The sequence below is a fragment of the Nelumbo nucifera genome, chromosome 2, assembly GCF_055504915.1.
Source record: "Nelumbo nucifera cultivar China Antique chromosome 2, China Antique-T2T, whole genome shotgun sequence".
In the NCBI taxonomy this organism is placed as follows: Eukaryota; Viridiplantae; Streptophyta; class Magnoliopsida; order Proteales; family Nelumbonaceae; genus Nelumbo; species Nelumbo nucifera.
In genome coordinates this window covers 56,931,118-56,943,745 of record NC_142650.1, presented here as the reverse complement: position 1 = coordinate 56,943,745, position 12,628 = coordinate 56,931,118, and the positions used below count along the sequence as shown (strand labels likewise).

Here is a 12,628-nt window from a genome sequence, read left to right as displayed (position 1 = left end):
GTACCCGAACTTCCAAAATATGACAATCCAGTACTTAAACTTTCAAAATGTGACAATCCAATACCTATCGTTAACTAGTCCGTTAAGTTTTGAAAAGTCAAAAAATGCCATTTGAATGCCATCTAATTCTCTTTATCAACTATGACTATTCACAAATAAGTTCAAACCGACCGACCTGGCCTGACCCAACCCGATTTGACCGATTTTTCTTCATCATCAATCGATTTTGGGTTGGAAAGATGAGTAAATTGATAATTCGGTTCGGTTTCAATCTTCACACATGAAAATCGAAACTGAACCGAGTTACCTATAAATATATTCTCACTGAAATATTATATATAATATGTATATTTCAGTTTTAAATATATTTCTAGAAAATATATTCTAAAATATTATTTTTAATATATATATATATATTTCGAAAATATCAAAAATGTCACTGAAGCCAAAATACAGGGTATACTGATCACGAAATTTCCCTTGTTTGAAAAAAGGAGAAGAGTTTCCGGCCATACGGCCCATACCGCGTTTAGTTTTGGTGGTTCCTTCACTCTCACAGAAACTTTGAAAGAAGTTGCACAGTCGCACTATCGTCGAACAGTTCAGAGTTCAGACATCAGAATTGAAAGCGTTATACGGTAGCGTAAGGAGCACGAGAGAGAGTGAGTGAGAGAATGGATGCCCCCCTTGATTTCGAGAACGAAGACCCGCTTTTCATCTCCACAGCTCCCACAAAGAAAAGGTCCGTAAAACCCTAATTTCTTGTTCCTGTTATTTACGTTTCCTATTCGAAAACACAAATTGGGTAGGACTTCTTCGTGTGTTTCCATTAATTTCGTATATGGGTTCTCAATGAACTTAGAGTTCCATTGCTGGGGCGCATCCTATGTACTTTAACAAGTCGTTAGTTGTTGAGAATTTTAGTAACTGAACGGTTGCCTAGTTCTTGGAGTGATGATAGTTTTCAGCGTTTTTAGGGAGGACAAACAGTTACAAGTTCAGCTATTTTAAGCCCCCTTGTATGGGAAGCAATGCGCAATGGGCTAACCCCCCCTCATTTTGGTAATACCACATAATGCTGAACATGCTTACTGGTTTTGGACAATACAACATAACCTACCATTTTTCTTTTTCCAGGAAGAAGGTTATTGGTTTGGATGATCTTCTTCAGGATTTCTACAAGGAGCAAAGTAAGAATATTGAGAAGGAGTCAAAACGGAGGACTTCCCGTAAATGTTACAATTCAGACGATGACGATGACACGGTTCAGAAGAACAAAGAGGCTTCGCTGTCCAGGTGTTTCAGAGAGTGCGAAAAGACGGTAAAATGAACAAATTTATTGAATTTTTGCTACTTGAACTATTTGCATATTGCATACTCACTGACTGACTCTTTTATAGATGCAAGACGTAAGCAACGAGGATGAGTTCCCTCTATGGGGTCTACCGGTTTTCGGAAACCAGGTTTGTACCCAACATTTCTTATCTCTCTGCTTTTACAGCATTTTGAGGTCTTTGTTAGAAGTCCTTATAATAGGAATAACAGGTATACTACCTTTCATGAATTGCAGAAGGCAACTCCACCGCTTGTTTTTTCTGAGCTTGGTAGATGCAAGCTTCTGGAGTCTTTCATGAATAGCAAAGAGAATTCGTTTCTGGAACTGAGTGCTGAGAAAGGTGTTGCTTTTGGCTCGTTCATTTTGCATTTATCTTTCTCACATATGTACTTCTTGTTAGTATCCTTCGCATTATCTTGCTTTGGTTCCTTTTTTTTTCATAAGAGATTTCGAATATCCATATCCGTTATGTGAACGTGCATGCAAGGGCGATTGGTGAATATCTAGGCAAGAACATGCTATGCTTCTTCTGACTCAGCAGACTGGTGCTTATTATTGTGTCCATGAACTAACAAGCTGTAGGTTTTACTGAATCTAAGAATCAAGGTAGAATTTGACTTTTACTGGCCAATATGGTTAGCCTATGTTCCAGCAATATAAATACATGCTTTGGAGAGCCACTGCATTAAAGACTCGTATAAGCTGTGGTAAGTGAAAACAATGTAGTGGCTCTGGAGGTGTTAAACAACCCATATTAGATTTCTCTTCATTGAGATAACTGGGTTCTTTCATCTTAATTTCTTCTCCCTGTATTTTTCTCAATTGATATTTATAATGGTTTTGCAAGTTGAGAGTTTTAGGTATTTTCTTTTTTTTTTCATTATTTTCGCTTGAACAGTGTTTTAAAACGCGGAGGCGTGATGCAAGGTGTTCCACTACCTAGAGGCATGAGGCGTAATTCAGAACGCAAGAGGCGTAAGCCTCCCGAATACAAGGAGGCGTAAGCCTCCTTAAGAGGAGGGGGGTTATGAGGAGGATGAAAAGGAAGGGGGGATCTCATTTTTTCTTTATTTTTAATAAAAATCTTTTATATTAAGAAGAATAAAGATGCATAACAGTAGTTCAAAGGGGGGGTCTTGTCGAAACGAACCGAAGGGACAGGGGGCAAACCATTTTCTTTCCCCTTATCTTTTCTTCCCTTCCCTTACTTTTCTTTTCTTTCCTTTTCTCTTTTTTTCTTCTCTTTCCTTTCCTTTTCTTTCCCTTTCCCTTTCTTTTCTTTTCTTTTCTTTTCCTTTCCTTTCCTTTTTTTTCTTTTTTCTTTTTTTTATTTTTTCTGTATTTTCATATCAGATGTACATGAGGTGCAAGAGGCATATGCCTCTAGCACGCCTCAGAGGTGTCAGCGCCTCTGGCATACGCCTCAAGGCGTTTTGGGAGCGCCTCCAGGCGTTTTGGGAGCGCCTCCAGGCGTACGCCTCCCACGCCTTTTAAAACACTGCGCTTGAGCAGTCCTCAATATGATTTACTGGCACTTTCCACTTGATATATTGATTTAATTTGAATTTTGATTTCTGGTGCCTCAAACTTTTTAGTGACCATTAAGCTATAAAACTAATTTTTGCCTCATTCTAGTGCTAACATGTACTGGTGCATTTCACTATGCATATGATTTCTGGATCTTGAGTTCCTTATTGCCTTCTTATATATTTCACTCTGAAATCATATTTATTACTGTACTGGATCCTTTTTCTTTGGAGGATATAGTGCCCAATTGTTCTAACCAATGTATCAAGTTGCACGAACCAAAATTCTCTTATAAATTTAGTTTGGCAGATTAAGAGCATCACATCAGTAAATATATTATGAACAACACCTGCTATCTTGTTCTTGCAGAGGAAACACTTCTTCAAAGATTATTGATAAATGGTTGGATTTCAAAGTTAGTTTTTGTGTCTGGAGACGTGGAAGCATTCATAGCAATTTGGGCCTTTAATCTAAGTTAGTCTTTTTGTCCTCTCCATGTTTCCATATGGTTTCTTATGTTTTGTCCTATACTTATTTATTTATTTTTTTGGTTTTATTAGTGTTGTATTCATCAAGTGAAGAACTGAGGTCTTCTGCATGTGACTTTTGGTGCTCCATTCTTCCATCCAAAAATGAGGTAATATTGATTTTTATTGTTCTACAGATAATTTGAGTAAGAGTTCAGTTCAAGTCTGAGAAGTTTGACTTTATCATTCTTTATTGTTTTCCAACTCTCCTTGCCACAGTTTAATTTTCATAACTTTTATTCAGGTTGATCCACCATCCATTAGGATTGACTGGTTTCCTAGTGCTGCTGAACTGAAAAAGGCGCTTGAAATATACGGATATGTATTGGATTCCTCAATTGATATTTCATCCCTTTCAGATATGGCTCATGGTGGTGAGTTCCTTTTCCTTTTCAGTCTCTATAGATGAGGTGGAGGATGGAACTGTAATGTGCAAATCCACTTTAGATGATTCACTAATTGGAACTGGAAAGTGGTATCCAATTCTTAAAACTGGTTATGTAAAATTAGCAATATTTTCAGTTGCACTGTTCATGTGTTGCACAGTTTTATTGTCATGTTACTGCTTTAGATGGTAAGGTCATTTATCTGATACAAATAGGCATGCTTGTTTAATAATAATATATTTTTGGGGACAAGTAGGTATCCAATTCTTAAAACTTGTTTAATATCTGATACAAGTAGGCATGCTTGTTTAATAATCAGTATGCATCAATTGCTAACAATAATTTCCTAAGCTTCATGTACGTAAAGTTATCTTGATTGTGCTCAGTGTGTTATCTCAATTTTGTGTAGCAGTGGTGTCATTCAACATATTGAACTAAGATCTTCATTTCAGATTCTGGTTCTAAAGGTCCACCTCAAAATATTAGATATTGGATCAAATTTCTTCTTGCTTGTTTCCGAATCAGGTATGTTTGACTGGAACTGTTCTTCTGGAGAAGCCATGCATTTAGTGGTAAAAAGACGGTGGCCTTAAATTTGGTTAATTGATAGTATTCAGTATCTTGATAAAAAAATGGTATACAATATCAAAATGTGTTTTGTACATTGATGATGGCTTGAATAGTTATTTGCATCTTTAAATGGATTTGGACATGTTCTACTTCTGTTTCTTTTCATGTTAACCTGGTCATCTGTGTTTTGTTCCAGAGGTACAGGGTCTATCTTCTCAACTTCAGAGGCACAAGAGTTTCTTTGTATTATTATCTGCCTATTCTTAGACCGTCGTCTTCAAGGCTTATCATTACTTTTGTATGATTGCATGCAATCAATTATTAGTTTCTTTGAAGACAAAGATTGGAAAAGCAGTTGCGAGAAAACAGCAGAAGCTCTAGCTTACAGGTTATTGCATGCAACTATTCAAATATTCAATTGATTTGCTTCTTGGGGTCCATGTTTGCATATACTAATATACTTAGAGACAGTGAATATTTGGATTTAACCCACCTGATATTGCCCTACAGGGAACTTGGGAATTTTCTGAACACGTGCAGTCATCAGTTTTTAATGCTGTTAGTTTCAATAAGTACTGCCTGGGATTCTTTAGTTAGATGCATTGTGTTAAGCTGATAAATTTTTGGGAATCTGGAAGCTATTGGTGAGATGATCATAAAACTAGAACTTAGAGGAATAATATGAATAGCTCAAGAACCAATCTGTAAACTGATTCTGCTGGCATGTCATTTATGCAACTGACCAAGAATTTAATTTTTATTTTGTCCTAAAAAGGATCAAATCACCAAGAAATGCTTCAAGTTATAACTAACTACATAAATCATGCCAATTGGAGGTGGAAGGGAACTCAAAAGTAATCATTTCTTGGGCAAGATGTAATAGAAACATTCCTTGGACTCTCAAGAATTCTTATAGGGAAGTAGAAAGGATTGCAAGAGATTTGGGTGCTGAATTCAAGTGGGCTAGGAGTGCAAATGGGCTAGCTGACTCCCTTTCTAAACAAGGGGTAGCAAGGCAGCAATTGTTTTGGGTATCTCTGTAACATAGTGATGTTATTGGGGATGATGTTATGGTCATCAAATTAAATTTGTACTGTTTTTTCACTATCAATATAATCAAAGTTTTATCAATAAAAAAAGCTTCCTACATAAATCATCACTGGACATATAATCTTTGATGTACACAAGTCATCAAGAAGCTTATCTCTACATCTGATGCCAACTCATAGGTGCTACAGAAAGCTGCTCTAAATGTTGGTATTGACATCTAAACCAGACTAACCAGTCTCTTGACCATTAAAGTGATTGGATCTTGAGTGTCCATCAATATTCAGTTTAAGATACTACTTGGATCTTTAGTTTTGGTAACAACACTCAAGCAACTCACCGGATGCCAATGCATGACATTTATTTTGCTGTTTTCGACCTTAATTATCTATTTTCTGTTGTTATCTTCAAATTCCCCACTTTATCCATTCCTTCAAATACCATGCTATTTCAAACCAAATCTTCCATATGGTGATGCTTGGGTCAGTATCAGTCAGACAAATTGCAGATGTTGAGTTTTCTATTAACATCAAAATTGGTTCGCATCTAAACAATGCAACATGAACAAGGATATTTGCTTAGGTAGTTAGGTCAAAGCCTACAAAACTAAATTTGTTACTATGGAGGAGATTTCAATCTGCAGGTATTTTAACATGTACAAATTTGGATGGAAGATGGTAATCTTGGTCAAAACAATTGTGTTCCGAACTTTTTTCAATCATATGTTTACAGAAAGATTCCCCTGAAAAACAGACAGCCTCATCTCTATTTCTTTTGGAAAAGTGATGTTTTGGACTGCTTCTGTAAATGGTCTCCAAACTAGGGAGTTTGGAGCCCAGCTGAATTTGAGAGATCTCTTTGAGTTGTAATGTAATCGGGTTCTTGGGTCAGCCTTCTTTCCGGGGGCCTGTTTGTATCTTTCTCTATATTCCCAATAAAATTACCTTAACCTTTTTCAAAAAAAAAAATCCCCTGAAAACACTGTCATGCAGATTAGAAACACACAGAGAAAGTTGGTCTCATAGGCAATAAGATCTTTCTGATCCTTAGAAATTTATCCATAATATAAAATAATGCTAGATATTTCTAGTCATTGGAAATAACTTTTGAACTTTTTTTTTTTTATCAGCAGAAATAACTTTTGAACTTGATCTGCTAAAATCAAAGTTCTTTGTGTTATGGCCTGGTTATGTCTGATCTGTTGTCAGATACAGTCTTTCTGTATGTTTAAAATACATTAACTACAATGGAATGCAACTACCAGACTATTAATGGGGCTGGAGGAAATACTTAGGGTCTGTTTGGTCCACATCCAGGATTGGAGTTGGAATCCCCAGGAATCATAATCGGAATCACCTCCTGATGCTTGTTCGGTTCAGTCAGGAATTGGATTCAGATTCTGATTGTTACTGTTTGGTCCAACTAGATGCCAGAATCGGAATAAACCAACATTTTCAATTATGCCAGAAGAAGAAAGGAGATGGGAGGAAGAAGCCACCAGTGGTATTAGCAGTGGTGGCAACAACAAAGGGGAAGAAGAAGAGGGAGAGAAAGAAGAGGGGGTGGAAGAAGAGAGAAGAGGGGAGAAAGAAGAGGAAGAAAAGGAAGAGGAGGGGGGATACAAGGGAAGGACAGCAGGCCAGAAACCGGTCTTACCTCACCGGAGATGGTCGGCGGCTGCTAAGTTGTATGAAGGCCTATGAAATGCTAAGGCCTTTGGTTGAATAGGGCTTTGGATCGAAATGGGGGCTTTTTTGTCAAAAAAAAAGAGGGGAATGGGAATTGCATTCCTGGGGAGGGGGGGCAGGAATGGCCATTCCCCCATGTGGGGGAATCCCATTCCGATCAACCAAACGGTTGGAATTGGAATGGTTCATTCTGATTCTGATTCTAGGTGCCTATTCTCACAAACCAAATGTACCCTTAAGTTTTCTGAGATAGTTCTTTTTGGTCTTCTTTCTTGCTGTACTTGTAAGGAATTGGGTCACACCAAAGGATACCTCTTGCCAGTGACGTGGGCATTGTACCATCCATTTCCATCTCCTTCTTTGCTTTATGTAGGTGTGGATAGAAAGAAGTAATCACATATTTGACAGAGTTGGCTCCTCTTCTGATGTGATTGTTGGAAGGATTGACTTGCTGGTCTTCAATTTTGAAGGATTGGCATTTGATCATTTTAGGCATCAATTGAAGGAAATACTCCTTAACTCTTTTTTGGTTGCATCTGTATATATGTTTGTTCTTGGTTTTGTCTCATTAACCATTTACTGAATGAAGTTGTTATTCTGAGGATTCACCCCCTTTCTGTGATAATGTGATTACATATGATACGATACCTATCACAACTTATAAAAAAGAAAATGCTTGTTATGTATGCTGATAAATGAACAAGTCTGTAATCTTGTGAATTGACAAATGTTTGCCAAGTGCAGTAGCCTGCATAACTTAATTTCCTTCGCTAGCGTATGTTTGGGGCTCATTATTGTGGAGTAGCAGTCATGATTATTATTATGTACTGGTGTTTTGGAGGTTTACTTACCTTGCTTGTGTTGATAAATGCAGAATGCCAAAAGACTTGAACTGCTTGAGAATTGTAGAGTGTATTTCAGGAGTTGACACCCGTAGCAAGCATCTCAGAAGTGAAATATCCTTTCAAATCCTTATAAATTGCTTTGATCCAAAGGTAGACTATTTTCTTTGCTGCAAAATTCTTGACTTAGCATGTTTGAATATTCTTTAATGTCTCCATATATGGCATTAACTATGCCAATCGAGTTAAGGTACTCAGGTACCTGTGCAGTTCGGAGTTCTAACTGACAGGAGTGGCAAAAAGGTTAAAGATGCCTTTACAAGGGTCTTTTTAATGATTGATATCTCAATAATCCGGGCACCTTGAGTTGCTTTTTTTTTTTTTTTAATTTTGATAAGCAACATGGATTTCATTAATTAATTAGAGATAAGAGATTGAGTACAAAGACTGGAAAAGTCCAGTCACCCATCAAGAATTCCAAGATAACTCAATTACAGATTAGCCCAAAAGAACTGCTCCCCATGAATCCCTTGTTTTGCCAAACAATCTGTCATCCCATTTGCTGTTCTCCCAAGTCCTAATCCAACTAAAACTAGTTCCCACTTCCTTGGCTAAAGACTGGATTTCCCTTGGAACATGCCTATAAGCCCAATCTCCTGGAATATTGCTGTTTAGCAAAGGGATGACCACCTTGGGGTCCCCCTCCACCTCCAAGTGTTGGAATCCCAGCTTCTTAGCTAATTGCAAGCCTAGTGACATTACCATTAATTCTGCTTTAATAGAACCATGAACTTCAATAGGTCCTGAATATAAAGTTTTGGTTACTCCTGCTGCATCTCTAAAAACACCTCCAATTCCTAATGGACCTTGAGTTGCTAATTGAGTATCTACTATTGATGTAAACTCATCCTTGTACTTTCCTAAAATTAATGTATATTTTTGTTGCTTCTTTCCCATGCCTATTATATGGTTGAGGTTCATTGCAATACCTGGGCACAACCTTGAAATGACAGTATTTATCAGGTTATGGTTGTTTGTTCTAGGTATATTAGAATTCACAGGACTTTATGGTTTATGGCTGTTTGTTCTTTTTTATTCACTACCAAAAGAAAAACTAATAATTACTACCTTATTCTTAAACATTTGTCCTTCATTAGAAGCTACACAAGGAGAGATGCAATTCCAGCATTCTGTCACAATAAAACCATCTATTGTGTTGTCAAAGGTGCATATCATTGCCTCTATGCATTTTGAGCATTCTTCATGAAGACCAAGGTTTTAGGTTTTGAAAATTTTGGACCATTCGTCTGTGATGATTTTTTTTTTTTTTTTTAATTTAGGTATTTCAGGAAAGAAATTGATAAAATTTTGATCATTTTGTTATTATGTGTAAATATTTTATAGTGTTTTTTATTTATTTATATGATTTTGATTACACTCAAAAATTTTTGTTGAAATAAATGGCCAAACTTTTGACTGAAACAAACCGGCCTGATATATTTCATAAATCATGTTGGTGGCTTTGTCTAAAATTTCAAGAAATTTCAATGTCATTTAAAACCACGATGATGACTTTGTATTACTTGCTTAACAAATTTTGATGATGAGGCATTTCTTTCAGCAAAGAAAATACTGGCCATTTCATGGCAGAAATCTGCCATGTTTCTCCTCAATTTTTGTTTCCATCTGTTATGGTAAGCCTTTTTTTAACACATATTTCCATTTTTTGTACAGGTTAAAGATATGGAAGAGATTCTTAAATTGCTCCTTTCAATCAATGTAAAGGACAAAAGTTGCGATCTTTTCAAGATGTATGTCTACTTGGTTCTCACAGAAAATTGGCTGTTCTCTGATAAGCTAGTAGAAGACAAGCCAGTGATTCTTGAAATGTGGGGGGTTTATCTTAGGAATTGTTCTTGCCAAATTACCAGCACAGATTTGAGGTCTTATGCATCAAAGGTGTGCAACTGTGTTCTGTTGTGATATACCATTTTGAATTTCATTCTAACAAATCTTACCTTATATCCTGCCAGGTCCGTAACAGGGCTTCTTATCTCCTACAAAGCACCATGCATAGAAGGGATTATGATTGAAGTATGTAACCCTTGTATCTTTAATGGATGATGATTTATTTAGAATATTGCTTCATGTGTGCTTTTCCATAAACTAATGAAATGGGGAAAAATAAGCAATTTGTTTTAAGTGTTTTTTTGCTCAACGTAATTTCTGATTGGGTACCTATCTAAAAAAGCTCCTGATTGGGCTCTTATTTGTTCCCTCTCCTTCTGTTTAATATTTTCTTCTCTTACTTGTCCATAAAATGAAAGACTAAAACATAAACAGTATATTTACACTATTAGTTTCCTCCCTTTCAGCCTGTAGAGTTGTAGTAGAATTGATAGTCAACTGCATTTTATGAAGAATGTATGCCATCCATTCGTTCATGTTTTTCTTTTTGCCTTGTAGAGATGAGGAAAAGGCCTTGGATTACTATGATGTGAGTAGGTTTCTGGGTATACATGGTACTGTCCTAATCCAGTAGGTCTAGCCATTTAATATGGTCATACCTTTTTTTTAGAATGATGTGTAAAAATCATGAATTATTGCTCAAAAGTAGTTCAACTGGATAGTCTGGAGATAGTGAGTTTGAAGCGTTGTCATCCCTACATATTGTAGAACTTGGTTTCAATTGTATGCTATCCAGTTTTAAAATAAATGTTTTCTTGGTCTGTATTTTTGGAATATGCAGAACATCTTATAATTCCATGTCCATTTAACAGCACCGCAGGTGCAGGAAAGTGCAGCTCAAGTGAATGAAATCAGTCCAGACCATAATTGTCTATGGACGGCTTTGGGTGCAGTTTGATCTAGGAAGTTATGCAACAGAGATGGAAGTTCTCAAACAGAAGTCATTGAGAAATTGAACTGTGAACCTTGCTGGGTATGGAAGCTTAAAAATGAAATGGGCCTTCTGCTCCGAAAGAATGTTGGACTCTATACCCCTAGTGCCACAAAATGAAATTGTCCCTCTCTGTAATTTCTACATATTTTCCGGACATGTACAAAGCTTTTATGTATTTTGCCTTTTGATTATAATGTCTTTTCCATTTTGATAACTTTTTTTTTTTGGGAAAGTTTTCACCTTCTGAAAAGCGTCTGTTCTGCTTCAGATTGTAAAGAAATACAGGCCTTGTTTTTTTCATCATCCAGTCTACTGTAATGACATCTATCTGTTAGCATTGTTTTACTTAATACATGTCACTCATGGTTCTCTGACTTGCAGCCCCTGTTTACTCTGTTTCACATTTGTTAAGTTGGTCCTTTGCCAAACTTAAGTGGCCTTCCCTGTATTTAGGCTGTGTTTAAAATCAGTGTAAATCAAGATCGATGTAAAATTTTACACCATTTCGATTTTGTTGGTGTTTGGAAGGAGTGTAAATGAAGATCAATATAAAACTTTGCTCCGGTTTAGATTTGTTGGCGTTTGGATGGAGTGGAGTTTTACATCGTGAATTGATGTAAAACCTCATCCTTATCAAGCATAAAGTTTTACATCGATTATTGATGTAAAACTTTATACTTTTTTTTTATCATGGTTTTTAAAATGTAATGGTCACCTATTATATGGTTCAGTGTAAAATGCCATCAATGTATTTTTACATTGATGACGTTTTACACCGGATCCAAACGAAGCCTTAAGAAGGTTAACAAAGGATGCTCGACTTTGAACTAAACTGAAATTATGCCTGAATTCTGCTCATCAATGCAACTATCTGTAGGGGTGTTCGTGGTCCGGTTTGGAGAAGATGCCAGATTAAATCAGTAAATTATGATTTTAGAAATTTCCAAGCTAAATCAAACCATTTTTGCAAAGAAACCAAATTAGACTAAACTGTTTCATTACAGTTTGGTGCAGTTTTCTAATATGGTTTGAGGGCTTTGGACTATTCTATAATTCTATTGGGTTTAACCAAGGTTAAATGTATCGATACGTATTGGCCTGTATCGGTCGATACGTATCGTTCCGGGACCCCTCCGATATGCCCCTATAGTGGGTGTATCGGGGGTCTAACCGGTTCAGGGGGTGGAGCCCTAAACCGGCTCCCCTGAACCGGTTTCGAAAAAAATTAAAAAAAAGTATCTATTCACCTGATACCCCGGTAGGGGCATATCGAGTGTATCGATATTTTGAACCTTGGATTTAACCTAATTATAGTATCCCTAAAAATCAACTTAAAATATTTTATTATAAAATATATATATTTATAATTTTATACATTTTATTTAAATATATAATATTTATACATCATATATTTATATAATTATATATAATTTGATTCGATTTATAAAATCCAATACACCAAATTGAAACTCTAAAGTCTAAACCTAATCCCTGTACCCGCTGCATTCATCTGCCTGCAAGGTCGCCGATCTGAACTCGCAAGGTAGAGTACAACTTCAACGCAGTTACAACTCAATCGTGTTAAGAACTAAAATATCACTGTGGTAAAACGGGTGATCAATTTATAAACATTTTTATCTGCAAACTCATCAAACACCAAATGGAGCTCTTTATAGTTCCTATTAATTCCTCCAATCTCAACTCTAACGCAGCTCCGTTTGTAAATCAACATTCAAAAGCCAAGCTCGCAGTCTCTAGATGAATCATGAATGTCTCCAGATCAGATGTTCAAAATCCATAGTT

The 12,628-nt window shown here is 36.4% G+C and overlaps 1 protein-coding gene across 4 annotated transcripts; it reads left to right on the top strand.

Annotated features, from left to right (window-relative positions):
* The first annotated feature begins 438 nt into the window (after nt 1–438).
* LOC104587350 (actin protein 2/3 complex subunit-like protein) lies at nt 439–11,199 on the top strand. 4 transcript variants are annotated; one of them, XR_733581.3, is made up of 15 exons: nt 539–742; nt 978–1,062; nt 1,138–1,321; nt 1,401–1,463; nt 1,571–1,676; nt 3,233–3,337; nt 3,424–3,500; nt 3,635–3,764; nt 4,229–4,301; nt 4,543–4,734; nt 7,956–8,076; nt 9,658–9,882; nt 9,957–10,017; nt 10,390–10,445; nt 10,704–10,843. XR_733581.3 is itself a non-coding variant. In XM_019196005.2 (15 exons), the coding sequence occupies exons 1-13, from the start codon at nt 679–681 to the stop codon at nt 10,014–10,016; spliced, it is 1,485 nt and encodes a 494-aa protein (XP_019051550.1). In that variant the 5' UTR covers nt 539–678; the 3' UTR covers nt 10,017; nt 10,390–10,420; nt 10,704–10,817. The 4 variants fall into 4 exon arrangements, 3 of the variants coding, with proteins under 3 accessions (XP_010243217.1, XP_019051550.1, XP_010243216.1); XM_019196005.2 differs by having other exon boundaries at nt 10,390–10,420; nt 10,704–10,817; XM_010244914.3 differs by lacking the exon at nt 10,390–10,445 and having other exon boundaries at nt 10,704–11,199.
* The last annotated feature ends 1,429 nt before the right edge of the window (nt 11,200–12,628 follow it).